The following is a 23886-nucleotide window of genomic DNA, read 5'->3' as shown; positions in this document are numbered from 1 at the left end:
ATGGAAAATCTCAGCACTCATTTCGCCCAGGCCAGAGGCTCTGTGGCAGACACGCTCTCGCAATTATACGCCAGATTCGAGCACCACGTCCCGGAAAACATCGAGCATTCTGTAAGACAGTACATCGCCAATATCTCGGGAACAACCAGGGAGGAACTTTTCAGCGATATCCGTAGTCTCCAGTTCACGCCCGCCACGGTGACGTTGGCGCTTGTCATGATGCCCACAATATTTTTGGCTCAAAGACTTGTGTCTTCAGGTAGCTCTAACCAGGCCGCGGGGAAAAGGTCGAAGACCAAGAAGAAGAAGCCCTCGAAGGCCAAGGTGGCCAACAAGGAAATCCAGCGGATTCTCGACCACGTTGAAGAGACGTACGTGCCGCAGATCGATAGCTACATCGAGCACTATGCCGAAATGTCGGAGGACGACAAGCAGTACAAGTTCAAGTACTTCGAGGAAATGCTTTTGAAGGAGTTGATGAACCTAGACAACGTGGACGTGGTCGGGAACGACGTGTTGCGCGACAACAGGAAGAAGGTGATTCGGTTCATCCAAGACCACCAGAGAAGATTGGACAACTTCAAGAAGGAGGCGCCGGACTCCCGCTAGTTTCGCCTCCTAGCACTCGGATTGGCAGTCGTATAACCAAAGCACAGCAGATACTCCAAAAGTCTTCGGGCTGGACAGCAGCTCGGGTGGTGTGCAGTTGTGCAGCGGGCCCCCGGTGCCGTGGCCGCAGGAACATGGATCGCCCAGACGCCAGCAAAAGAGTGTCCTTACCATCTCTTCTTTTCTTAATCCTCACGCTCTTTTTGCTTTCATGCTCGCCCGTAGTCCGTACCTCTGAGTCGTAGACCCACGCGAAATGGCCGCTTTTCGCCGGAGCAAAGCCGTCATCGACTCAGGGACCGCTGCTTGCGGCGCCGGCCCCGTAATCCACTCACGCCTTCGGCTCCGCCGGCCGGGGCTTCTTGCGGTGCTTCTTCTGCGACGCCTCTGCAACAAGCTCCTCGAAAACACGCGCCTCCTCGGCCTCCATCTCGGTGCGCGAGGCCTCGCTGAACACCTGGCCGATGATCTTCAAGCCCCTGGCCCGCGCAAGGCGTTGTTCTAGCGGCACGGTCTTGTCGTAGAGGATCTGGTCGCACACGACACGCACAGTGCCCTGGATCTCGAACTTGGAGCCGGACCATGCCGCGGCAAGCACTTTCCCAATGAGGTACTTCTCCATTTCGTGGATGTCCTCATCCGTGTGCTTTTCCGGCACCTTGGTCTTCTTCCCCTCGTGGCCCTCCTTGAGCTGCTGCTGCATCTTGTGTAACTGTTCCTCCAAGCGCTCGACGTCCTGCTGCGCCTGGTTCTTCTCGAGCTCGGCACGCGCAACCTCCTCGGCCTCCTTCTTGGCGTGGAACTCGTTGTCCTCCTGCATTTTCGTGTACTCGTGCATGGTCAGCTGGGCATCTAGCGCCGACGCCAACGTCTTGAAGGTGTCCCTGACAACACCGCCCTTGTCCTTCATGGACCACCACAACCCGCCCAAGCCCCCGAGGAACGTCTGGCTCTTGAGCAAGATCTTCGCCTTGGTCTTGTAGATCTGGCCGAGCAAGTGCAAGATCTCCAAACCAAAGCTCTCCATCTTGAGCGCCTCGACCTCGTACTGCATTTTCTGGCGGAACGACTCCGCCACGTCGTCGGCCATGTCCGACTCCGTGAACACAAGGAGCCTCTCCACCAACTTCTTGCTGAGCTCGTTGCGCATCTCGATCTTCTTGACCCGGCACTCCTCCTCGAACCGCTCCAACTCCTCCTGCCGTTTTTTCTTCTCCTGCTCCTCGGCCGTGAGCGTGCCGGACCCACCAGCGCTGTCCTGGCCGTCGGCAAGAAGAAGGGGCGTGCTTCTGCGGCCGGCTTCCTCCTGGTTATGAGCGCCCCGGCCGCCCTCCTCGCCCGCCAAGCTGGCGGCCGCGCCGCCGCTCCCGGCGCTCGGCGCGGGTGCGCTGGATGGCGCGGTGGCACTGTTTTCCGAGCCGCCAAATGCGCTCTGTTCTTCGGAGGGAGCGCTGGCGGTGTCCGCCGGTTTTTCGTCCATTTCGGCCGAGAGCTCGGCGGACTTGGTCAACTCCAGGAAAAGCGACAACTCGCCGATCCAGTCCTTGAACGCGTCGCCCCCAAAGATCTGCGAGAAGAACTCGGCGGGGTCCTCAAAACCCTCGCTTGGGATGGACTCCTGGATGCCATACTTGTCGTATTTCTCGCGGAGTTTTTCGTCCGAAAGCACCTGGTACGCCTGGCCCACCTCCTGGAACCGCGCGTGGGCCTCGGGGTCGTTGGGGTTCTTGTCCGGGTGCAACTTGATAGCCGCCTTTCTGTACGCCTTTTTGATCTCGAGCGCAGTGGCCGAGGGCGGCAACAGCAATAAATCGTAGTACGTGGTGTCCACAACCATGGCGCGCGGTTTCAGAAACGTGTGAATTTCGGGTGGTTCCAAATGTTTTTGCGTGCCTGGGCGTACCGCCATGTGAACCCTTGTGACCTTCTAGACGAGATCGGGGACGGAGCGTGTGCGCTGTGTGCAGGACGCCTGCTTGGCCCTCCTGGGGCGTGGCGACGGCGAACGGGCCGGGGGGGTTCGGCCGATTTTTATAGGCCGGATATCGAGCCGGTCAGTCGTGTTTGGAAGCGAATCTGGGTTTTTGTGGATCTTGCGGTTTTGCGTTTTCTTCGGCAACTTTGTAATTCGTGGTGCCGGAACAGGGTCACGTGGCCCTGCTCCAGAGACATCTGATCAGACGAGGTCCTGTTCCACAGACAGGCCCCTGGCCGACGGCATGCTAGAATACGAGCTTTTCCTGGCCGAGCAATCTGTCCTTTCTTTTCATTTCTGCTTCTCTGCATAAGCATCTCGGCTGGAATGGACCTCAAAGCATCACCACCGCTTCAGTGCCTCGTGATTTCAAGCTGGGCGAATGATGAGCGGGGCCGTCTCTGATTTTCTTTTCGGTGGCTGCAATATTGTCAAGTCTCTCCACAGCATCGGGTCCGGCTGCCTGATACGGCGCTGAAAGCTGGCGGACAAGGCCACATGACGCCTCTGGCCTTGCACGTGACCAGTACCAAATCTAAACTCGGGCCTGTATTGCCCACCGTATCTCCACCTTTCGAAGATCTTCGTATTTCATCGTTTTGCCTCGACCCAGCTAGCGTCTCCCACTATCTCTCGATTCTGGATATGGAAGCGTTCGCCAGTGTCGGCCAACTTCTAGTCAACGGTTTCCCCGAAGCCGAACCCCCATAAAGCCTGATACAGAGATTGTCTTTTAGGCAGCGTCACGGTTTTGAACAGGCACAGGCGCCTTAGTTTGATAACACCTCGGCCCTCAAAAGAGAATTCTCAACAATGCAGTGTACCACCTCTCACCTTAAAAGAAGTACATCATAGCGACAAGCATCGAGGCCCCCTTCCATGAGGCCATCTGGGAAAACACTGCCGCCTCTCACCACTGCCAAAAAGCCCGCTTTGCATCGTTCAGCCCCCCTGTTGTGCCATGTCTACACGCACATAGTAACGTCTGTTCTATTCCTATATACACAATTAGGCGGAGTAGTAGACCTTTCTCAAGTCCACCAACTTCTTGCCCCGGCCTGCTGCCAAGTCCTCCAAAGAGGTCTGCTTCGTCAAGGCCTCCACAAAGCCCTTGACCACGTTCATTGGGTTTCTCGACTTGTACACCTTACCCCTCAAGTCCTTGATTCCGGCCGCCTGGCACACCTCGAAAATGTTAGGGTTCACGCGCAAGCCGAACCCGGCAGGCGCTGACTTGAGGAACAACTTCACGGCGTGGAACTTGTAGTCCACGTCTCCGATGATTGTCCTGTTCTCGTAACGTGGGATGGGCTGCAAGTTCTTAATGGCATTCCAGTGCGCCTTACGCAACGACACACGCATTCCGTCTCTCGACTTGCCCTCTCCCAAGCCGATCATGCCGTTCTTGTCGCCAACCACAGTCAACGCGTAGAAATTGGGGATTTTACCCTTGGACGTCTGGCACGACACACGCTTCATCACAATGGGACGCACGTACAAGCTGCGCATGTACCGCTCCTCCATTCCGGTCAACTGGTGCAATTCCTGGAAGAACTTGTCGCGGCTGGCGCCCATGGTGTTAGGCCGGCTTTTTTTGATGTCCTCAAGACTGAATGTAAGCTGCAAGTCCGACCGGTCGGGCGCCCGGATCTGCGGGATGCGAGCGTATGGTGTGTGGTCCGTGGCCTGGTTCGGGTAGATGATCGGCTCCTCCCATTCGGGGTCGTTGTGGGAGAAGTCTTGCGATTCGTTCGTAAGCCCAACTCGAGAAAGCGCTTTGGGGCCTTTTTTGCGCAACGCAAGGTATTCGTCGGGAGACACAAGCGACTCTGCAATCCTCACACTCTGCAAGAGCTCGGGGGAGTAGAATTTCAGCAAGAATTCCATGTGTTCTGCCGCCTTATGGGCGTTTGAAGCTTTCGTTGGCAGCGGAGCCTGCAAAACAGGTCTGCCGCAGGTTAAAAACCGGTGCGCTGGTGTTTTCAACAGCACCCGCGAAAACCCCGACTTAAACATGGTTTGTGTGTGATTTTGCTTGGTTTTTGGGGCGATTCAGTATGGCTGTGACGACGCTACCAGAGCTTGGGTTCACGCTAGTTTTTTTTTCTCACCTCAGATTGGGTGTACTGCACACAGCGCCGCGGGCCCAGTCGCACCCAAACCCGAAATCATCAAGCAATTGGGGTACAACTAACAATGGATTGGAGCATTCCAAGTGTTTGGCCAAGGTATTAAGGGTGGCCATGGATCGCTGAAACATAACGTGGGTAAGAGAGATTCGTACCTGCTGATACCCACATTTCCTCGGCCTTGCCAGGAACAAAATCTCACTAAGCGAAGTATTTTGCAGCCGGCAACAACGAGGTCAGATGAACTGCTCTCAAAGATGTGACTGATTCTTTTTTATCTTCGTTGTGGTGACTTTTTTCTTAATGCAGGTCCAGGTGAATGGTGCCAGGTTTTGATCTCGCCATGAATGGAACAAAAAATGCCGCCTTCATCAGCTCATTCTCTAGCATTGACATGTCGAAGCGGGTAGATGGTATCTAGCCTGTTTCAGTTGACCAGAAATGAACATGTCTGCTTGTTGGGCGTGAACTTACGCTTGTTTGTTTTAGGTGGAGTCAGGCCAGCCCAGCCTTAAGGGAACCTCGACCGCCCTCTAGATCACCGGTCGCGTATACCAGTTCTAGGTGATGTTAATCTTTGCTTCAGGCTCGAATTCTACTTCGGGCTCGGACTTGCCTCAGGCTCGAAATCACATTGATTCCGGTGGCCATCTTCCGATTACTCTGTCATTCCCAATTTTTTCTCGGAATGTTCATGGCTCTTTCTCGTCACTGTGGTCTGGCTAGTACTCCGATTGTCTCTAGATCTCAGCGTCCCGGTCTCCCTGATTCACCACAAGAGGCTCGCCCGAAGTGGCCTGGATCACGGGGGACACATCTGGACTCGTTTTTGCCGAGTCCCGCTCGCCCTCCTGTCGGTCGAGTCGCAGCTGGAGCTCCTCGATTTCGATCCTGAGCTGCTTCAGCTCTTTTTCGAACCGCTTGCCAAACACCTCGATGTAGTAGGTGGCTCCGTTGTACGCCGACCAGGTGAACACAAAAAGAACGAAAGCACCGCACGCATACTTGTACCGGAACCAGATTGGACACGGAAGCATGGTGAGCATCTGGTAGCCAAACTGGATGAGCGTGAACGCGGCTATTTGCATCCATGGGTACGGAAGGGAGTTGACGAATCTGCCCAACGGGCTCTTGCTCTGGCTCTTTTTCAAGTACGTGAACGACGTGACCCGGCCCTTGGCAATCTGCTCGCGTCTCTTTACCGTGATGAAATAGTGGTACGCCACCTGCCACACCGTGTAGTATATGGAAGTCACAATGATGCCGTTGACGAAATTCCACTTTCCCACCAGCGCCACAGCAGGGTACCGGCGCGCCACGTAGTCGGCAGGGGTCTGGTGCACGAGAATGAACATGGTGAGAGGCGGCATCACGTGGATAAACGAGCTGGTGGTTTTCTCGATCAGGTGGAGCACGAGCGAGTTGCGCCACGTGATCACGGCAAAGCTGAGCGTGCCCAACGCAAGCAGAAACACCGACACAAAGAGCGACTCCGAATGCGGAAACACCCAGAGGAAGAGGAGGAGAAGCACGTTCACGTAGTAGCACAAGTCCGCCAAGTAGTACTGGAACCCGAGCTTGAAGTACGTGTAGAAGCGGATGGGCATGAGCACGCAGAAAAGCACTGTGTGGAACACGGGGAAATACACCGGGTACTTGCCGATAATGAAGCCCGCGGCACCGATCAACGTCACGGCAAAAGCGTAGAAAGCCTTTTCCGTGGCCAGGCTCTGGAGGCTCTCCTGGATGGCGCTGTCAAATCGGTTGAGCCGCTTGTTGAGGCCTTCCTGGAACTTGGCAAGGTCCTGCGGCGAGAACTTCTTGGTTTTGCTGCGCAAGCCGGCCACCTGCTTGTCGGCCTTGAACCGGAGCAACTTTTCGCGCGTGCGGTTCTTCATTTCCATGAACTTCCGCTTGGTGGAGTCGCTGACCTGATCAAACCCAGACCCGAAATCGTAGTCGGGCATCACTAGGAGCTTCAGCAAGTCCAAGAAAGACACGCTTACCGAGGAGTCGCTGCGCCGCATTGGTACAGAATGCACCAGTGCCTCGTCGTCCGATTCCAAAGCGTCGACTGGGAATTCTGCTATTTCTTCGCCCGTTTTTGCGTTGGAGGGGGCTTCGAGCCCTTCCGCCATTTGCGGCCGGCTGTATCCGGTCACTAGTGTGCTTTCTTCGGGAGATTCCATCTTACGTGTGCCGGGGACTCTTTGTTCTGCTGAATTCAGAGCTTGTTTTAGTGGATCCAGTACTTGTTCGTTGATCGGAGAATTCTGCTGTCAATCCGAGATTCTTCAGTAGATTCAAAGACAATTTTGTGGTCCAAAGATTCTTGTAGATCCTGAGACTGTGTTGCTAATTCAAAGATTGTGCTGTGGATCCAAAGACTGTGTTGTGGATCCAAAGATTCTTCTGTAGATTCAAAGATTCTTCTGTATAGTCAAAGATTCTTCTGTAGATTCAAAGATTCTCCTGTAGATTCAAAGATTTTTCTGTAGCTTCAAAGATTCTTCTACTGATCCAGAAATTCCTATATGGAGCCAAAAACTGCTTTTCTGATCCAAAGACGGTGTTGTTGAATCCGTGTGCTGGTGCCGGTACAGGAGATTAGTGCAATTCGGTGGAGAAGGCTGGTCACGTGCGGCTGTTTTCGGTGAGCTGGCCCAAAAGTCTCCAAGCACTCGCTTCTTCTTTCTGACTGCTACTCTTTAGCCTGGAGTTCAGAAAAGAGAATGGCACTTGATCGTGGTGCTTTCTGATAAGCAATTCGTCTTTTGCATGACAAGGCCGCGTAAACGTCAGCATGGGGTTTGGCTCAGGCACGTGCCGCGCGGGCATCACTTATCTGTAAGGAAATAGAGATTAGCAAAGCTGTGAGGAGCAATGAATGTTGTCGCCATGTTTTGGCGGCGTTTTGCCTGTGCCTGAATCCTGATTTTATGTGGATATTCAAGTACGCAGACGTCAGCTCACTAGACGTCTGATGGAAGCAAGAAAAACAGCATCGGCAAGAAGCAGTGCACTTGAGTCTTAGAGTCTTGTTGATAGTTGACCCCAATATATTTAGTCCATGAAGCTATGTTGTAGATGCCATCCCTGGGCGGCTCGTGCTGGTAGTTTTCAGCCAATTCGGGTGCAAGCGCCTGGCTCGTATCTAGATTTCAATGCTGCTGACAATGGACTCCATTTGTCAGTAATGAGCTTATTCTTGCTGTAAATGAGTTCGGTCACGTCAATAATATATCCCATAGACTTGGAAATGGAATTGCCTTTGTGAAATCCATTTTTTCTTCCGTGTCTGAGGAAAACCACGAAAGTCATGGAAATCAAAGCCCCGTGTCCTATACTTGCAGAAAGCTGTGGATCACGGAGGCTTTCGCCACCAAGAGGTATCACGTGTGCTTGAGATAAAAAGCCCGGAATTAGTATTTATTCTCGCCTGTTTCGGCAGCAGCTCGAATAGCTTCGCTATGGGGATGAAACCCGTAGACCACCACTGAAAACGGGAATGCCCCATCTATCACCTCTTGGAGCTATATAATAAGGGGCATTCCTACTTCTAAATTTCTTTCTCTACGATGCTGCTGAAATTTGTGGGATGCTGTTCTCTTTCAATAAGTTGCTTTCACTCGTCATGGGCCCGTGGCAATTCCACTGGAGCACACGGGGAAATTACCAGCGGCATGTAATAATGGTATCAAAAGACGACTCAGTAGACCTTGCTTATTTTCAAAGTCATGTATAAAAGTTGTTTCATAGGCTGCGGTCCTCTTGCTTGAGGCTGCCGAGATTGCGCTGGTATGTTGGTCAGTCAAGCACATGGTAATGATCTGGCCATCACATCGAGCAGTTTGTGCCGATGTTGCTCCCTATGATTTGAACATTTTTGGTGACCACTTTACTTCTGTCGTTCTGCAGTGCATTTTTAGCGGATTTCAATTCCGTCCCTTGCCGGGGATGAATGAGAAAAGCTTACAAGCGGCTGAATCTTCCTTTGAGCCATGCAGTGCCTAAGTGTGGCTTTACGTGGTAGCAAGGTGGGCTGTTCAAGGTTTTCTGTGCTTCAAGCGTGGTTTAAATCTGAGGTGGGCGATGCTGGTGATGCAAGTTAAGGCTGTGGGCAATCTCGCCTTCCACCCCACCGTTGCCGGCTTCAGAACAAACAGAAAAAACGTAGGATTCGGCCTGGATTCCGAAGGACTTCTCAAGGCAGGGGCATGTCTAAGTTAGATGGCGTTTTTAAATTGGGTCAGTTTGCATCAAGCACTCGTATGCCTCTCTCCACCAAATAGGCAATTTTTTGTTCCCACGAAATTGGAGCAGGCGACATGAATCGGGTTTATCAAGTCTTGTATATCTCCAGAAGCAGTGGGTACATGGTTTTTGTGAGAAAACTCCATGCATGGTTGTTTATGAGCACTATGTACTGAATAGTGGCTGCGAACCACTATTGGTCATAACCAGATTAAAATCTGACACACGTTTCGGCGGTCAGTCTCCAGTTATAGGTAGCATAAAATTATTCAAGACAAAATCGCCAGATTTTACTTCTGGCTGAAAGGGCTGGTCGACATTCTCTAAAGGCATATAACCGGGAATCTCGCAGCAAACATGGATGTTTCTTCCATATGTTTAAAGTCCATCTAGACATGGATTTTCCTTCCATATGTTTTAAGTCCATCTAGACAAATGTGACATTTCTACTTTTTTACACTGTCTATGCTTGGTATAACAATCATCTGCGTCATCGAGCCATCATCCATGACCCCATGACATTCATCAATGAATAGGGTAGAAGGCCCTCACGACTATCAATCTAAAAAGTATGAATCGAACAATTTTCCTCATTCACAGATTTGTGCAAGGAAGGACATGGCCTACATTTTAGCCGGCTTTTGGATGTAATTGAGAGTGAAGCTATTATTGTATCTATCTTTTGAGGCTGGTTGCAAAAACATTTCAGTAGCAGACAGCAAATGGACTAAAATGAGTCGCTTTCTCACACATTGACCAGTTCATAGTGTGCTGAATTAAGTTCTGGTCTTTAGGGGCTTCTAAATCTCCCATGTGACATATTTAGTCCTCACAACAAGTTTATATATCCTCGATGTAGACATATACGAATACAAAATATGCTCCGTGCAGGGTCAGAATCAATCATCATAACAGAGCCGGGATGACTTTATTTGTAGCTTTGAAGTTTATGGCAGCATTTTTTCTTTAGCCTCAGGACTAAAGTTCATGTTTAGCAACTTTACGATAATTCTCATCAGCTGAGACTCGGGAATCGACTTTTACGAACATTGCTAGAGTGGTGTATTCAGATTTGGTTTCTTCTCACACCAGTGAAGTTAATATATCACACCAAGGAAGTTAATATATCACACAAGTGAAGTTGATATATCACACCAGTGAAGCCTACGGGAAGGTAGGTATAGGTTTGACTATTCGTGTGATAGCTGATCCAAAGATGTATCATAAATATACCACGAAACCCATCCTCGCAAAAGTATGCGAACGTATGATGAGCATCAAAAGAACAAGTCATCCCCACCAAGTATGTTTTTCTTATGCACATTCTGAAAAATCTTGAACCGTCGCTTAGCAGTACGCCAGACTGGATTTCGGGAAATTTCGTGCATCGGATAGCCGAAGTACAGGTACGATGGACCAACTTTCCCCTGCCCATGAGCGGATGGATTAATTCTAGGAGAAAGGAATAAAGCATTTCGAAACGGGCTCTTTTCATTTTTATCCAGAACTGACTTGCTTCTTAAGCACGCCTGGGTCAGCGAGTTTTGACCACTTCACGGGAAAAGAGTCGGATTGAAGTGTTTGCATAATCACGTTTTAATGTTTTTTTATGATACCACATGAATATTTACTTATTGTTTTATTGCGTGTTTAGGACTTAAGTCATTGCTTGTTTCCAGACATTCTTCTGTATCTGTTCTACATGACCCCTCTCCAATAATTGCATGTGCATCTATTAATTATTGCCTTTTTGAACTGTGCGTTCTTGAGTGTTCAAAGCGCAAAGCTGTTGGTATTTGTTTGTCAGTTTTCAGCCACGCAACTGTCTCTTTTTGCGAATTACCATTTATTACGTGTTTCCAGCCCCTCCTAAGGATCACTTGGGTGGACATATACGCGTATATGAGCAGACACTCGCATATTGGCTGTTTTCGAATATACGCCCGTACTGGCGGGTTGCAGATATCCTTTCTAGAGCATTTTTTGCAGGTTGCCCTTCTCTTTGGTTTTCTTTTGCTACTTGTCTTCGACATCCTTTCTTATCGCTTATTGCAGATGGGGCCCCATGTAACTAGTCTGCAGCTATAAGCTTGCTGCAAACAAACAGCATTGCTACTTCTTTGCAGATGTACACAATTCCCACGTTTCTTCCGATGCGGTTTCTCCTGCACTTCTACCAACTCGCCATTCGCTGATTGTTTGCAGTCGTACATCCAAGTGCTTATCTACTGTACCCTCGTCTCCGCAGCTGTATCGCGGCGCGATCCAAAAAAAAAATACATGACGATGAGCATCGCGTGCATCGAACTCCAGTCTCCTGCCCCAAATCCTCTGCCCCCACAAAATAAAACACCATGGCCACCACGGAAAGCAAAAAAGAGAAAAGAGAGCGGAAGAAGGAGAAAAAAGAAAAAAAGGATGCCGACCAGAGCGCCGCGCCCCCAGCTCCAAACAGTCCCGAGGATGGGCCTGAGACCTTAGAATCGGAACTGGCGTCCCAAGCCGGCGAAGAAAAAGCGGCCCAAAACGACCACGCCAATGGCGCCGGCGAGCCCAGCGGCGCCGCGTCCGGCGAGCTCGAAATCGACTTGAACGCCGCCATGCCGTTGTCCCGCAAAAGGCAGCGTCTCTTGAAAAAAGGCAAGTTGGACTTGGCCAAAATCGCCCGCAAACACCCGGCGCCACGGCCGCTCGCGGAGGACGGGACGGAGCAGGAACCGGTCTCCAAAAAGTCGCCCTTTGGTGTGTGGATCGGCAACTTGTCGTTCGAAACGACCCGGGACGACATTGTCCGGTACATAGTGGCCAAGACCAAGGCCAATACAGACGTCGACACCCCGCCCATCGAGGAAAAAGACATCTCGCGGGTCAACCTCCCGAAAAAGGGCGACAAGATCAAGGGCTTTGCGTACGTGGACGTGCCGTCGGCCGCGCACGTGGCCAGCGTCGTGGCGCTCAGCGAGCTGAATCTCAACGGGCGCAATTTGCTCATCAAGAACGCCTCTTCTTTCGAAGGCCGGCCCGAGGACCACGGCAAGAAGCCGTTGCTGAAGAACCCGCCGCTGCGGATTCTCTTTGTGGGCAACTTGTCCTTCGACACCACGCAGGAGTTGCTAGAGGAGCATTTCCGCCACTGCGGCGAGATCGTCAAGATCCGCATGGCCACGTTCGAGGATTCCGGCAAGTGCAAGGGCTTTGCGTTTGTGGACTTCTTGCGCGAGGAGGGCGCCACCACCGCGCTCAAGCTGAAGCTTGCCCGTCTGTTCATCAACAGACCCTTGCGCCTAGAGTACGGCGAGGACAGATCCAAGCGTGCCCCCAAGCGCGCTGGCCACGACCGTGTGGTTGAGGGCGAGCTCGACGACGGAGCTCCTGTAAACGCAGCTTACAGAGAGAGACGCGAGACGAGAGACGTGGGAGAGAAAGAGGAAGGCGGAGACAGAAAAGAGAGGCAAGCTAGGCCCGAAAGACCGGCGCCCCGGCCCCAGAAAAGAGCGCCCGAGCGCACGTTCGAGCCCAGTGCCAAGAGAATGAAGTCGTCCGTGGCCTTGGCCACCGCCCAGCGTGCGTCGGCCGCCATTGTGCCTTCACAGGGTAAAAAGAAGACGTTCGACTAAGCATCCGGGTGCGGGGTGCCGGCTCATGTGTGGCGGCGGCCTGGAAACGCCCATCTGATTTCAGCAATGGTCTACTTATCGGTGGCGTGTTTCGGGGCGTTATCTACTTACCAGTGGCGTGGTCCATGGCGTTATCTACTTACTAGTGGCGTGGTGCATGGCGTTATCTACTTACAGGTGGTATATGAAAAGAGAAGAATTACCTGGTCATTGGTGGAAGTGCAGGAATGATCGAGTCTTCAGTGGCTCATTGAAGTTGCCGGAGTTCTCGGATTCTTAGTGGTGTGCCCTGGGGCGTCTGATCTCATGTGCTTCATACGAATTGCAAAATCATCTAGACACCAGTAGAATTGTAGGAACGATCCCTCCATCACTGGTGTGGTCGCAATCAGCAGAACCTAGTCACCAGTAGAATTGTAGGAATAATCTCATCACCAGTGACTCGGTATTTCCGGCGCTCGAAGGACGCGTCTTTATTCTCAATCACTGGTGTCCCCGGGTATTTAATTCTTAGTATCCCGTAAACACAAACGCAACCTATCGCCGGGTTCTGATTTATAACGCAAAAGTGGCTTACTCGTAAAATTTCCGGCTCATGGGGTTGTGTTCGGGCAGACATGAGAATGATATCTCTATAGGTCTAAAAACGCACCTCCCATCTTCAACTACAATACCAGAGTCTAATGTTACCTCGGCTATGGATAACCAAAATTGGACCCGGTTTCCGCATCAAAGAATAAGTGACGGTAGACGATAAACTTACGCAAATTATTGGGCCACTGCTACTTTGGGTCTTTGGCTCCTGAGGCCGGATTCGGGGACATCCATTGTTCCAGTGTCATTCATGCAATAGTACTCATTAATTACCGAGAATCGCAAGGCAGGACAGTTGCGAGACTTGCGAGACTCCCCACGATGATTTTGGGCCATGCGATTCATATTTTCACTCCTTGAAGAGCCTTCCGGCATGTCTTGTATGGTGCCCCAAATTTCAGTATTGCCAGGCCCCTATGTGAATTTCTCCAACGACAACGTTTCAGTGGACGAAAAAGGAATTTCCTGAAACAGGATAGCATATTCTGGCCTCAATTGTGTACGGAAATGGAGAAAATGACGTAATTATTTCGGTAGCTCACAGTAATATACTCCCAAAAGTAAGCCAAGAATCACACTAGTTAATGTTTAAGTCAACGTACTTCATGCATTCCAGACACAACAGTGTGGCCAATAGAAACCAGTGGCTGGCAGCCTCAATTGGGGCCACCATCAAGCAGTAAGGATATTCATCGGTGGTGAGTTCTCAAACGTGAGCAAATATGCGTTTGCAGAAATAAACGAATACTGTATGAGCAGGCCCTGGCTCTCCCTGTATGATGTGAGCAGTTCGAGTTGGCTGTGACAAGGGACAAGAGTTTGGAATTTTCGCCCTGCTTCCTCAAAAAGATGTTTCAGGGATGATATAAACTTCGGTATTGTACTTCGGATGACCTGACTTTTGGTGGCCCATCAGGATTGCGCTCTCAAAACAGTGTCTGAACATCAGTAGGAGTCATCTACGTCAGCAATGTGTTCTCGGGATGATTTGAGGAGTCGGATTGCGGTGATAACATACCACTAGCATTGCAGGAATATTGAGAATAATCTAAACTTCGTTCATGGGATGCAGTCACATCAGTGGTGCAACAGAACTGTCTGGGGGAGTCCACCCCAGGCTGGTGCCAGTCCCGTCCTTGGCTACCGGCTCCCCTACTTTTTGGGAAGCACGTCGCGGTGGCGCCTGAGCAACTCCTCGGCCTTGGCGCCATCGACCTCAATGTAGTCCTCGTCGTTCTTGTGCTGCTCGTACTCGTTGTCGGAAACCTCCTCGTAAATAGACACCCAGTCATCCGTAGGAGCCGCGACGGTCTTCTTCAGAGGCACCGCAGCTTTCTGCTTCGTGCTCGCGGAAACGGCCCCGTCGCTGTTCTTCCTCCCGAACACCGACTTCAACTTCTTGGAGAAACTGTGGCTCCGGGCGCTGTCGGCATCCGAGCCCTTCCGGGGAATGGCGCTGATGCCTGCTCCGGCCAAAGCACCGGCGCCGGCGCCCACGCCAAAGCCAGCCAAGGCCTTGTGGTCCTTCTTCTCGGGCTCCTCAGTCTTTTCGGTGGCAGCGCCAGGAACAGTCTCCTTCTTGCTTGCGGACTTTGGCTCGGCCGCGCCGCCATCGCTGTTGGCGGTCTGCGAGACACTGCCGACGGCCGCAGCCTTGGCCGCGTTGGCCTCTTTGGCTTTTTGCTCGTCGGCCAACTTCTTCTCTTTAGCAGCCTCCTTCTCGGCCAACTTCCTCTCCTTCGCGGCCTCCTTCTCGGCCAACTTTCTTTCCTTGGCCTCCTGCTTTTCTTTGGCGGCCTGAGCCTGCGCGGCCTTCTTCTCTTCAGCCACAGCGAGAGCCGCCGCTGCCTTCTTCTCCTCGGCATCCTTCTTAGCTTTTTCGTCCGCCTCTTTCTGCGCCTTTTCCTCAGCCTCCCTCTGCTCTCTGGCCACCTTCTCTTCGGCCGTTCTCTTTTCCTCGGCTTCCTTGGCGGCCTTATCCTCGGCCTCCTTCCTAGCCTTATCTTCAGCCTCCTTCTTCTCCTGGGCAGCCTTTTCTTCGGCCTCCCTCTTTTCCTGGGCAGCCTTCTCCTCAGCATCCTTCTTCGCCTGCTCCTCTGCCGCAAGCTTCTCCTGCTCCTCCCTCTCGATCTGCTCCTTTTCCTCCAAGACGCGCTGTTTCTCCTCGGCCAACCTCTGCTTCTCCTCCTCGATTTCCGCCATCACCCTCTCGGTGGCAGCGGCCTCGCGGGCCTCCAAGCGCTGCTGCTCATGCTCGCGGGCAATCTTCTCTGCCATTTCCCGCCTCTCCTGGTTCCAGGCAGAAAACTTCTCTTTGGCAGCGGCGATGCGGTGGGGCTGCTTCTCGCTATCGGATTTCAAAGAAGTCAACTTCGCAGCGTAGGCGGCGACAGCCGCACCCAAGAGCCCGACCTCTACGGCCAACTTGGACTTGGACTCCTTCTTCTCCTCGACACCCTTCTGGGCAACCACAACCTTCTCGTTCAAGCTCTTCTTCGTTTCTTCGTTCTGGTTGAACGCATCCTTTTCGGAGGTCAACTTGCCGGTGACGGCAGTCAACTCCTCCTCGCGCTCGGCCAACTGCTGCGTCAACCGCTCGATCTCGTCGGATAACTCGGTGTTGGAGTTGTCCAAGGCAGACTTCGTTTCCTGCAAGGCCTCGATTTCCTCGGTGGCCGTGGTCTGGCCCGTCTTGGCGTCCTCCAACTCCTGCTTCTTGGTGGCCTCCAACTCGTCGTGGTTCTTGAGCAAGGTCTCCTTGTCGATCTCGTGCTGCTCCATGGCCTTCTTCTCGCGCTCCAAGTACTCGTCGCTGGCGGTCTGGATTTCTTGTCTGGTGGTGGTGTCGAACTCCTCGGCCGCTGCCGTGCTGGACTCGGACTCCTTTTCAAGCTCCCCGAGCTTGACGGCAATCTCCTTGTCGAACTTCTCCTTCAACTTCGCCACCTTGGCCGCGTGTTTCTCGAAGAGCTTGCCCAACTTGGCCTCGTGCTTGGCGACCGACGCGTCCACCTCCTTTTTCTCCATGAGCTGGTCCTCCATCTGTGTCTTTTCGACCTCGCTGTTGATGTTGGCAATCACGGGCGCCACGCGCTTGGCGGCAATGTCCAACAACTGCTGCTGGGTCAAAAGGAGCCCGCTGCCCAAGTTCACCACTTTGTCGGGGCCATCCAAAGAGGTCGACGCCTGGCTGTTGATGGCACCGTTCAACTCCTGGTACCGGTTCAACAAGTCGGGTTTGTCGGCAAGCAGGTCCAACACTTTCTGGTTAGGCGGCGCCACCGGCACATACTTGTTTTCCGGCGCCGTGTCGATCTCCATAGGCACCTCTTTCACCTGCTGCTCGATGTGGTCGTCGCCGGAGTTTTCGTTGACGACAGGCGTCTCCTCGGCACCGGCAGAGTCTGCGGTGGCTTCCGCAGCCTGGGCGGGTTTATCCTCTGTTTGCGGCTCGGCTTCACTTTCCTTGTTTTCGGCAGTGTCAGCACCTTCTACTTCGGTGTTGTCGGCCCCTTCGATTCCATCGGAGGTTCCTTCGGCTTCCACGTTGGTTCCTCCATTGTCCGCCTCGCTGTTTGCAGGATCCTCGGTCTCGGCCTCCTTGCCGTTTTTCTCCTCGCCGTTCTCCTCCTCGCCGTTTTCCTCCTTGGCCCGCTCCACCTCCGCCTTCTCGGCCTCAGTCAATGGCCTCTCCTCCTCGTCGGATCCAAGTGCCACTGGCTCATTTTTCGGGACTGCATCCGGGGCCCCGTCAGCAGCAGGATCGGCGGCAACAGATTTGTGTTCCTCCTCGGCCAATGGCTCACTCTCTTTGGGCTCACTCTCTTTGGGCTCACTCTCTTTGGGCTCGTCTCCTTTGGGCTCTTTCTCGGCGCCCTTGTCCAAATTGGGGTGCAGGGTGAATTTCTTGGGCACGTGCACTTGCGACACCGAGTTGTTGTCTTTGAATTCTTTGATCATGTTTTTTCTACTTCCAGAGGCTCTGAACGGCGAGGTCCAGGTCGACGATTCCGTCAATTTCCTCAATCTGCTCGATCCTTTCGAGCTGTCTGTCTCGTGCGAGGCACCAGTGGATTCAGACATGATCAATGTTGTTTTCTTCTTGATCTATTCAAAAGTCTGCTAAGCGTGGGGAAGAAAGCAAGGTAGTACAATGCTAAAAAGTGAGATAGCAAGGGACGACCGCGGTGCGACGCTCGAGGGTGGACGAGGAGTAATTACCCGCACTACCTGGGGATGTCCTGTGTGCAGGCCGCCTGCGCAGGAAAGTAAACAAGCGGCGTGCGACCCGTGAACCCGTTTGTTCGTATAGTCCCTGATGAGACCTGGAAATGCTGCGCCGTATACTAGTCTCTCCTTCCTGATTTCAAAGAGGTGTCAAGATCTGCCCAAGCCCGTTCCTGGCTCGTGCTGATTTTTTTAGTCCAAACAGGCCTCATCCCTTGTGTTTCAGTTCGGCATTCTTCCTACACTGTACTTTCCTTCCAACGAAAAGAAGTAGATCTGCAAATGTTACAAATATGCATGACTGAGTAGCACAAGCTTCGATTTCCGACAAGTGTTTTCAAAATAGGGGCTCCTTACAAAAGCGCCGCCCTACTTGTATGTCAGCGTCAGCCACCGCCAACCGGTCTCGGTGTCCGTCAATACACCATGGGCGATGCAGGTAGCTAATAACTCGCTAAATATAAAATTTTGATGCTCGTTCAGCAGCAACCATTACAAGCCAAATGAACAGGGGGAAAAGGCCCTTTGGGAAGGGTTTGGATTATCCTTGGATTTCTAGCCCTGTCTTTTAGTGTCTCCTGGGCTTTTTTCGTGTTGTACTGGTACATTCGATTTATCCACTCTCGTGATTTGAGGCTGTATTGAGGACCCATACAAAATCCATTAACAGATTCGCTGATGCCTGAAACCGGATAAGTGGTTGGTGGTGCTGATTTTTTCCAAGAATTACCAGAACTAACAATACGAAAGGTGACTTTCTCTTTGGATGTCATATAGATGTGTCATCTCTACTCTTCCACAATATGTTTTGAATTGAATCATGGCTCTTTATCTGCCCACTGCATTGAAATGATTAATCGTCTGGAAATGCATATTGTGGCCGATTGGATAACGAAAAAAACCGCATCCAATGTAACGCTAAGACATTCTTTTTCAAAACAGCTCCAGCTACCAGTCTGTGTCTATTATATAGTTTTTATCTGACTAGATAAATAAAACCAATCACATATGAAACTTTGAACAACTTCCAAATATGGTTTAGTGTCGGAACGGGGCCTATCTCTTTCTTTCCGCATAGTCCTCGTTACAAGCGTCACGTATTGGACAGTACGTCATCGTGAGAATAGTCTCTTATAGTATCCGCTTCAACTCAGAATACTGCAGAGGACTTAAGAAGCTCACTTCCTGAGACTCGCTTCGATTGTATACCTAAAAAATATTGGTGACGAGTCAGCTCGAATTTATTGAGTTCCTCAAGAGATGTGGGTCGGAGACCGCAATATCTCATTTAAACTCATGGGTTTGGCAAAAATTTTGCCAAACGTTTTGAATGTTTCACAGTTATGCCGATAGCGAAGAAGAATTTCTCTTGTGCCTCTGTCATTTATGATCCAAAATTGAAGAAGAGATGATACATCGTACCGCTTAACTATTCTGCTCCACGCAGTGATTTCCGAAAGTATATCAATTGTTTTGAACTTCCAAACAATGAAGAGCGAGACTTTGTAGCATTATCGGAGTTTGCTTTTCTTGCATTATGGGGCTCAAAGACTCAAAAGTCTCCTTATTCGCTTTTCTTTTTGCTTTCTCTAGCCGAGAAGGCTTTGCTAGCATTTGCAGGTCATGGGGAAGTCGAAACTCTATCCTGGTATTGATTTAACAAAAAGTGACCCCGAATATGAGCCAACTTAATGTTGGAGCGATTTCAGAGATACCGTACAAATCCAAAGGATTTGTTGCAAAAAATAATGGACGAGTCCGGATTTGAACCGGAGACCTTTCCCATGCTAAGGGAACGCGCTACCAACTGCGCCACACGCCCGAATATGTTTTTAGAAACATGGCGCATTCTCATATTCATTTGATTAATTATATTCATATTTATTAAGTTAAACTAAATAGGTGCTATTCTGTACGAAATCTTGCGGAAAGCCTGCCAAAACTTTATACTGCACATGATTCTCATTTCAACGGGCCGGCAGGATGATATGATCTTTTGTCCATCCATCACTCCAATTACGCATCATATGTCCCTCGCAGGACCCTACCAAGTGACACATCAGATTTCCAATGTCATCTTTGTACACACCAAATCCACAACAACGGAGACGCCACAGACGCTTTTCTGACCCATGTCTACGAAAACCGTGAAACATTCAAATACTTGTGGCAGGAGCTAAAATTTTCCAAGCCCATGAGCTTGAATTCAATGTTGGCCCTGGTCGACAATACTTTGGAGAACTTAACAAAATTAAATTAATTTGTCACCACAAATTTTCAAGGTATACACTCTAACACTCTAGTAAGTGGCGAGTCGCAGAAAATTAGCTCTTTAAGTCCCCTCGAACCATCTGAGTTGAAGCGACTACTACTGGAGACTTATCCTGGGAGTCAATGACGTAATATCCAATACGTAAACAGATACGGGCCAGGGGGATCGACCAGGCTGTGACAGACGGAAGAGGCGGGCCGAGTTCCGATACTTGGTATGTATCTGGGAGTTGTTCAAAGGTTTTTTATATATCTTATTTGTATAGTTTTTCTCCTTTAATCAGATGAATCTCTCAAAAAAAGGGTTTTTGAAACAGAGCTTGTTCAAACTTTACCACCGTCATTCCAACATGAGGCTGGGTAGACTCAGCATAGATAACAAATAAATGACCAGCACTGTACTCTAGTTCATCGCACTAATTGATTTTCGATCAGTGTTCTCTTTATAATATTTCATAGTTTTTTCACTTGAATTAGATGAAGCAAGCAAAAGAAGTTTGCACTCAAGAATCAAAAAACCTTCCCAAAAGTTATCAGCTTTCACTTAGGATCTAAAAATCTGCCAGAAACACTATGAAAAATCCATTTATTGATTTAAAGATGAAAGAGCAAAATCCAGAAGGTTTTAATGACAAACTTCACCAAAGCCTTGACCGCATTCATCACTAATATGGAGACTGGTATGTTTCAAAATGGGACTTGTACTCAACGCGCCGATACTCTTATTGCTTATTGTTATTGAATAAACTGTTTATATTTCCATTGTTGCTTTCCCTTCTTTACGACACAGGCGAGGTGAAATACTATATATGTATCCAAATTCTACTCAACTTGGTGCTGTAAGCGCTCCTTGATAATTTGTCCTATTTTTAAAATTTGAACTATTTGATCGCCTCGAATCAGAAGCCTTCAAGAGCCATCCTTTAACAGATTTTGTAAAGTATTTTTGAAAGATTTTGATGATTTGAAAATCAAATAAACGTAGAGAAATCGAAAAGTCGGCTTCACTCCAGCTGATCCTAACCTTTATCAACAATATCTTGTATTCCTCAATCATGTATTTTCAAAGACTTAACAACTTATTCGAGTATTCTAAAAGTGTTCTTGGGCAAACATTTACAGCCTTTTTTCCATTCATGACCCGTTGACTCGGGTTTTGGAGTCCTGTTGGAGAACCCGGTTTTTGGTATAGAAAACACATGTCGAATCATAGACAATTACTACTCTTAAACTCGAAAAACTCGATTTGGAGTTCAATCAATGTTTATAGTAATTTTATTCACAACAAATACGTTATCATAAACAATGTCATTTGGAAGAATGCCAGTTCAGATTGAGGAGTTGTGCCACATCAGAATAGCCTAATCAAACGAAATTTTACTGGCTTTATTATATATGAAATTCATGAAACACTTCTCTTTGCTTTCGAAACTGAACAGACGGTCAGATCATTGCTCCATCCTCCCATAATTCAAGCCTTGAACCATCATCTTTAGCACGCATCTCTTTACGTCGTTAGTTCGAAGAATAATTCTTTTCTTATGTCTTTTTTTCAATGTCTTCTGGTCTTCCGTAGTAGTTGCTTCGACTCGAAAATTTCGAAGGGCTGATTTGTTTTCTTGGACATTCAAAATCATACCCTCGTACCCGGTGTTCACGTAAAATCTAATCAAAATCCTTAGAGCTCATATTTCCAGGGGTGATAATATTTGGTTTTTGGTACATCTCCTTTAGATTTACCAATTATGTCTCGTAAAGCGTAAGCATGACACGTCTAAAAAAAGTGGAATTACGTCAAAATCGGTCAGGTTGCAAAAAGAATTGGACGAGTCAGGAGTCGAACCCGAGACCTTTCGCATGCGAAGCGAACGCGCTACCAACTGCGCCACACGCCCTGTGTGTTTTACAAGAGATTGATCAATGGATTCGAACTCACGTTCCCACTGAAGAGGAGTTAGTTACTAACTCTGCCACAACCTCCGATCTTGAAATTTGTTCTGGTATGCCATACACATTACTTAAATCTGATGACGTTCTGTATATGACTTTCTTCAACCTTTGTATATAAAATCGGTTGCATATAAAAATGCATATGCATATTGGGTAGAGAGACCAATTCCTCTCGGTCACAATGAGGAGATACCTGGAAATACCTGAAGTAAGGGACTTGGAGCTACATAAAGCGAGATTATCAAAGAAAGAAGGATGACATCGGTTATGGGCAGATGCTTTTTTCAGGGGAGTCACATCTCCTTTGGGAGTTTTCGTGAATTGGTGTTGGCACCTTCTCACCTGAGCTATGTTGGTATCTGATTTTTTTTTTCTTTTTGCGTCAATTCACTACGTAGAAACAAGTGCGTGTCGAGAGGACCATCCAGGCCGTGGTCAACGGAGGGAAATGAGCCGCTTTTCGACACTCGATACGTATTTGGAAGCTGGTTTGATGTTTTCATATACATTATTAAATAGTTTTGTCCCTTTGATCAGGTGATTTTATAAAATAAAAGTGGGGGGGTCTTACATCCCTCCGGCGACAACCTAATATGATGTTTCTTTCGAAAAAAAGTGTGACTAAAAAGGGTCGTGAGGATCGTGCACCCTCAATTTTACAATACCACACTTACTTGTTGTCAATAGATAATCACAAGCCTTCTTTTTTTGTTGGTAGATTCATCTATACTATAATGATTCTTATTCTAGTCAGTAATTTAAATTATTTTCATCAAAGGGTTAAATGGATATTAGTAGTTTTGCTCCTTAAATCAGATGAGTCTACCAAAAAAAGGTGACATGTATCATCTGCAGTATTTAAATCCCATTTATCTTCAAGATGAACTACCACAAAAATACACGACAAGCAAAAATACTAGTTTAATTTCTCTTTGACTAATAAACTATCTACTCTTTTCCTTTCCAGGCAATTGCAACAACAAAAAGGTTATGTTCCAACGGAGAGACTTTGTGGTAGATTCATCAAATTAGCTGCGAAATTAATCCGCGCTATGTCAGGAAAAAAATAGATCAGGGTCTCAGTGAGTGAACAATCCTCAATATTTCCATGGCCATACTTAAAAAGTCTACCAATAGAAAAGAATTAAAAATTTCAGACCTCATTTTATAATCTCCTAAACCTATAAAAATATGTGAGATCATTATTTTGTTCATCGAAAAAAGGCCTAATTTGTCGTATCTCAGCTCCTTGAATTAAGTAAATTACTATTTAAGCAGATACATAACGCTTGGGCTAAAGGCTCCTTTCTAGAAAGTTCAAGAGCATGTATCGCTATTTTTATAGAAAAAGTTTTTTGTGTCTGACCTAAAGTGAAGATTTACCGATAAAAAGAAGAGGCTCGACGTGTGATCCACCTTTAATCCGACCAATACCTTTCCATCGCATAAGCTGTGTACTTCCTCATACAGTCTATAGGATGAAGCGAAATAACGAACTTATTTATAGTTCATCTACCAGCACAGCTCTGCTTGTATTTATTGAAACATATAATAAAGTTAATTCCTGCTCTTTTCAGTAAGTTTATGAACGCAGAAGGCTCAAAAGTGACGCGAACACTCAAAAGGAAACTTGGAGGTCTTTATAGTGCTGCGTCTAGTTGGTGTGTGAAATTTTCCCCAATTGATTTAGTTCTTTGAATATGTTGTTTCTATCGATTATATAGCTGTCTAGATGATAAGAGGTTAGACACCCGCAACTATTAAATATATACTAAAAAAAAGTTCGTGAAGAAGCAAATAATTATTGCGCTGCAGATAAAAAGATATCGCGTCACTCGTCTTAACCAAGAATACAGTATCCCGAACAGAAAAAAGGGTTTATTGGGGGCAGCCAAAGTTGAATACCTTCATATAAATGAGAATACATCTTTAAGACGAAGGCGTTTGTCTTACTTTGGGTTTTTTTTTCCGTTTAAGTGAGTTTCGTATTTTTTATTATTGAAACTAAATGTTACTATTGTGAGAAAGTGCGGGGGTAAAAATGAGAAGACGTTACATTTTCTAAATTTTACAGAATAGGAAATATAGGTAGCATGCAATATTTTAGCAAGGCAAAAAAAACTCAATTCGTTCTTTCAGACCAAAGAAGAAAACAATTCTCAAATAGCAAGCGATATGTTATATGCATTGTAAGCACGTAGCCATCCTGAAAGTGTTCTTAGAAGCCGCATCTTTTGCAGTCATCGATTATGAGTCTGGA

The 23886-nt window shown here is 48.7% G+C and overlaps 7 protein-coding genes and 2 non-coding genes across 9 annotated transcripts; 2 read left to right on the top strand and 7 right to left on the bottom strand.

The window, feature by feature from the left end:
* SNL1 (Snl1p) lies at nt 1-609 on the top strand (the record flags this gene model as incomplete). Its single annotated transcript, XM_018858795.1, has 1 exon — nt 1-609. The coding sequence occupies one exon, from the start codon at nt 1-3 to the stop codon at nt 607-609; it is 609 nt and encodes a 202-aa protein (XP_018713110.1).
* Nucleotides 610-940: 331 nt separating this feature from the next.
* Nucleotides 941-2446, bottom strand: DJP1 (Djp1p; the record flags this gene model as incomplete). Its single annotated transcript, XM_018857190.1, has 2 exons — nt 941-1908; nt 2017-2446. 2 exons carry the CDS (start codon nt 2444-2446, stop codon nt 941-943), a joined length of 1398 nt encoding a protein of 465 aa, XP_018713109.1.
* Nucleotides 2447-3592: 1146 nt separating this feature from the next.
* Nucleotides 3593-4600, bottom strand: METBIDRAFT_39428 (mitochondrial 37S ribosomal protein uS5m; the record flags this gene model as incomplete). Its single annotated transcript, XM_018857139.1, has 1 exon — nt 3593-4600. One exon carries the CDS (start codon nt 4598-4600, stop codon nt 3593-3595), a length of 1008 nt encoding a protein of 335 aa, XP_018713108.1.
* Nucleotides 4601-5453: 853 nt separating this feature from the next.
* On the bottom strand, nt 5454-6851 carry METBIDRAFT_39455 (glycerophosphocholine acyltransferase; the record flags this gene model as incomplete). The annotated part of the gene is made up of 1 exon (XM_018857144.1): nt 5454-6851. The coding sequence occupies one exon, from the start codon at nt 6849-6851 to the stop codon at nt 5454-5456; it is 1398 nt and encodes a 465-aa protein (XP_018713107.1).
* Nucleotides 6852-10587: 3736 nt separating this feature from the next.
* Nucleotides 10588-11190, bottom strand: METBIDRAFT_31485 (uncharacterized protein). The gene has a single exon (XM_018855861.1). The coding sequence runs from the start codon at nt 10998-11000 to the stop codon at nt 10707-10709; it is 294 nt and encodes a 97-aa protein (XP_018713106.1). The 5' UTR covers nt 11001-11190; the 3' UTR covers nt 10588-10706.
* Nucleotides 11191-11281: 91 nt separating this feature from the next.
* Nucleotides 11282-12925, top strand: NOP13 (Nop13p). The gene has a single exon (XM_018855860.1). The coding sequence runs from the start codon at nt 11568-11570 to the stop codon at nt 12582-12584; it is 1017 nt and encodes a 338-aa protein (XP_018713105.1). The 5' UTR covers nt 11282-11567; the 3' UTR covers nt 12585-12925.
* A 1405-nt stretch (nt 12926-14330) lies between these two features.
* Nucleotides 14331-17261, bottom strand: METBIDRAFT_11422 (cell envelope integrity protein TolA; the record flags this gene model as incomplete). Its single annotated transcript, XM_018853981.1, has 1 exon — nt 14331-17261. One exon carries the CDS (start codon nt 17259-17261, stop codon nt 14331-14333), a length of 2931 nt encoding a protein of 976 aa, XP_018713104.1.
* Nucleotides 17262-19154: 1893 nt separating this feature from the next.
* Nucleotides 19155-19227, bottom strand: METBIDRAFT_t104. The gene has a single exon. It is a non-coding gene; the product is annotated as a tRNA-Ala (tRNA).
* A 2271-nt stretch (nt 19228-21498) lies between these two features.
* Nucleotides 21499-21571, bottom strand: METBIDRAFT_t103. The gene has a single exon. It is a non-coding gene; the product is annotated as a tRNA-Ala (tRNA).
* Between the last annotated feature and the right edge of the window lie 2315 nt (nt 21572-23886).

The sequence above is a fragment of the Metschnikowia bicuspidata genome, assembly GCF_001664035.1.
Source record: "Metschnikowia bicuspidata var. bicuspidata NRRL YB-4993 chromosome Unknown METBIscaffold_2, whole genome shotgun sequence".
Classification (NCBI taxonomy): domain Eukaryota; kingdom Fungi; phylum Ascomycota; class Pichiomycetes; order Serinales; family Metschnikowiaceae; genus Metschnikowia; species Metschnikowia bicuspidata.
Note: the sequence above shows the minus strand (reverse complement) of the source record. Positions and strands in the feature narration are given on the sequence as shown.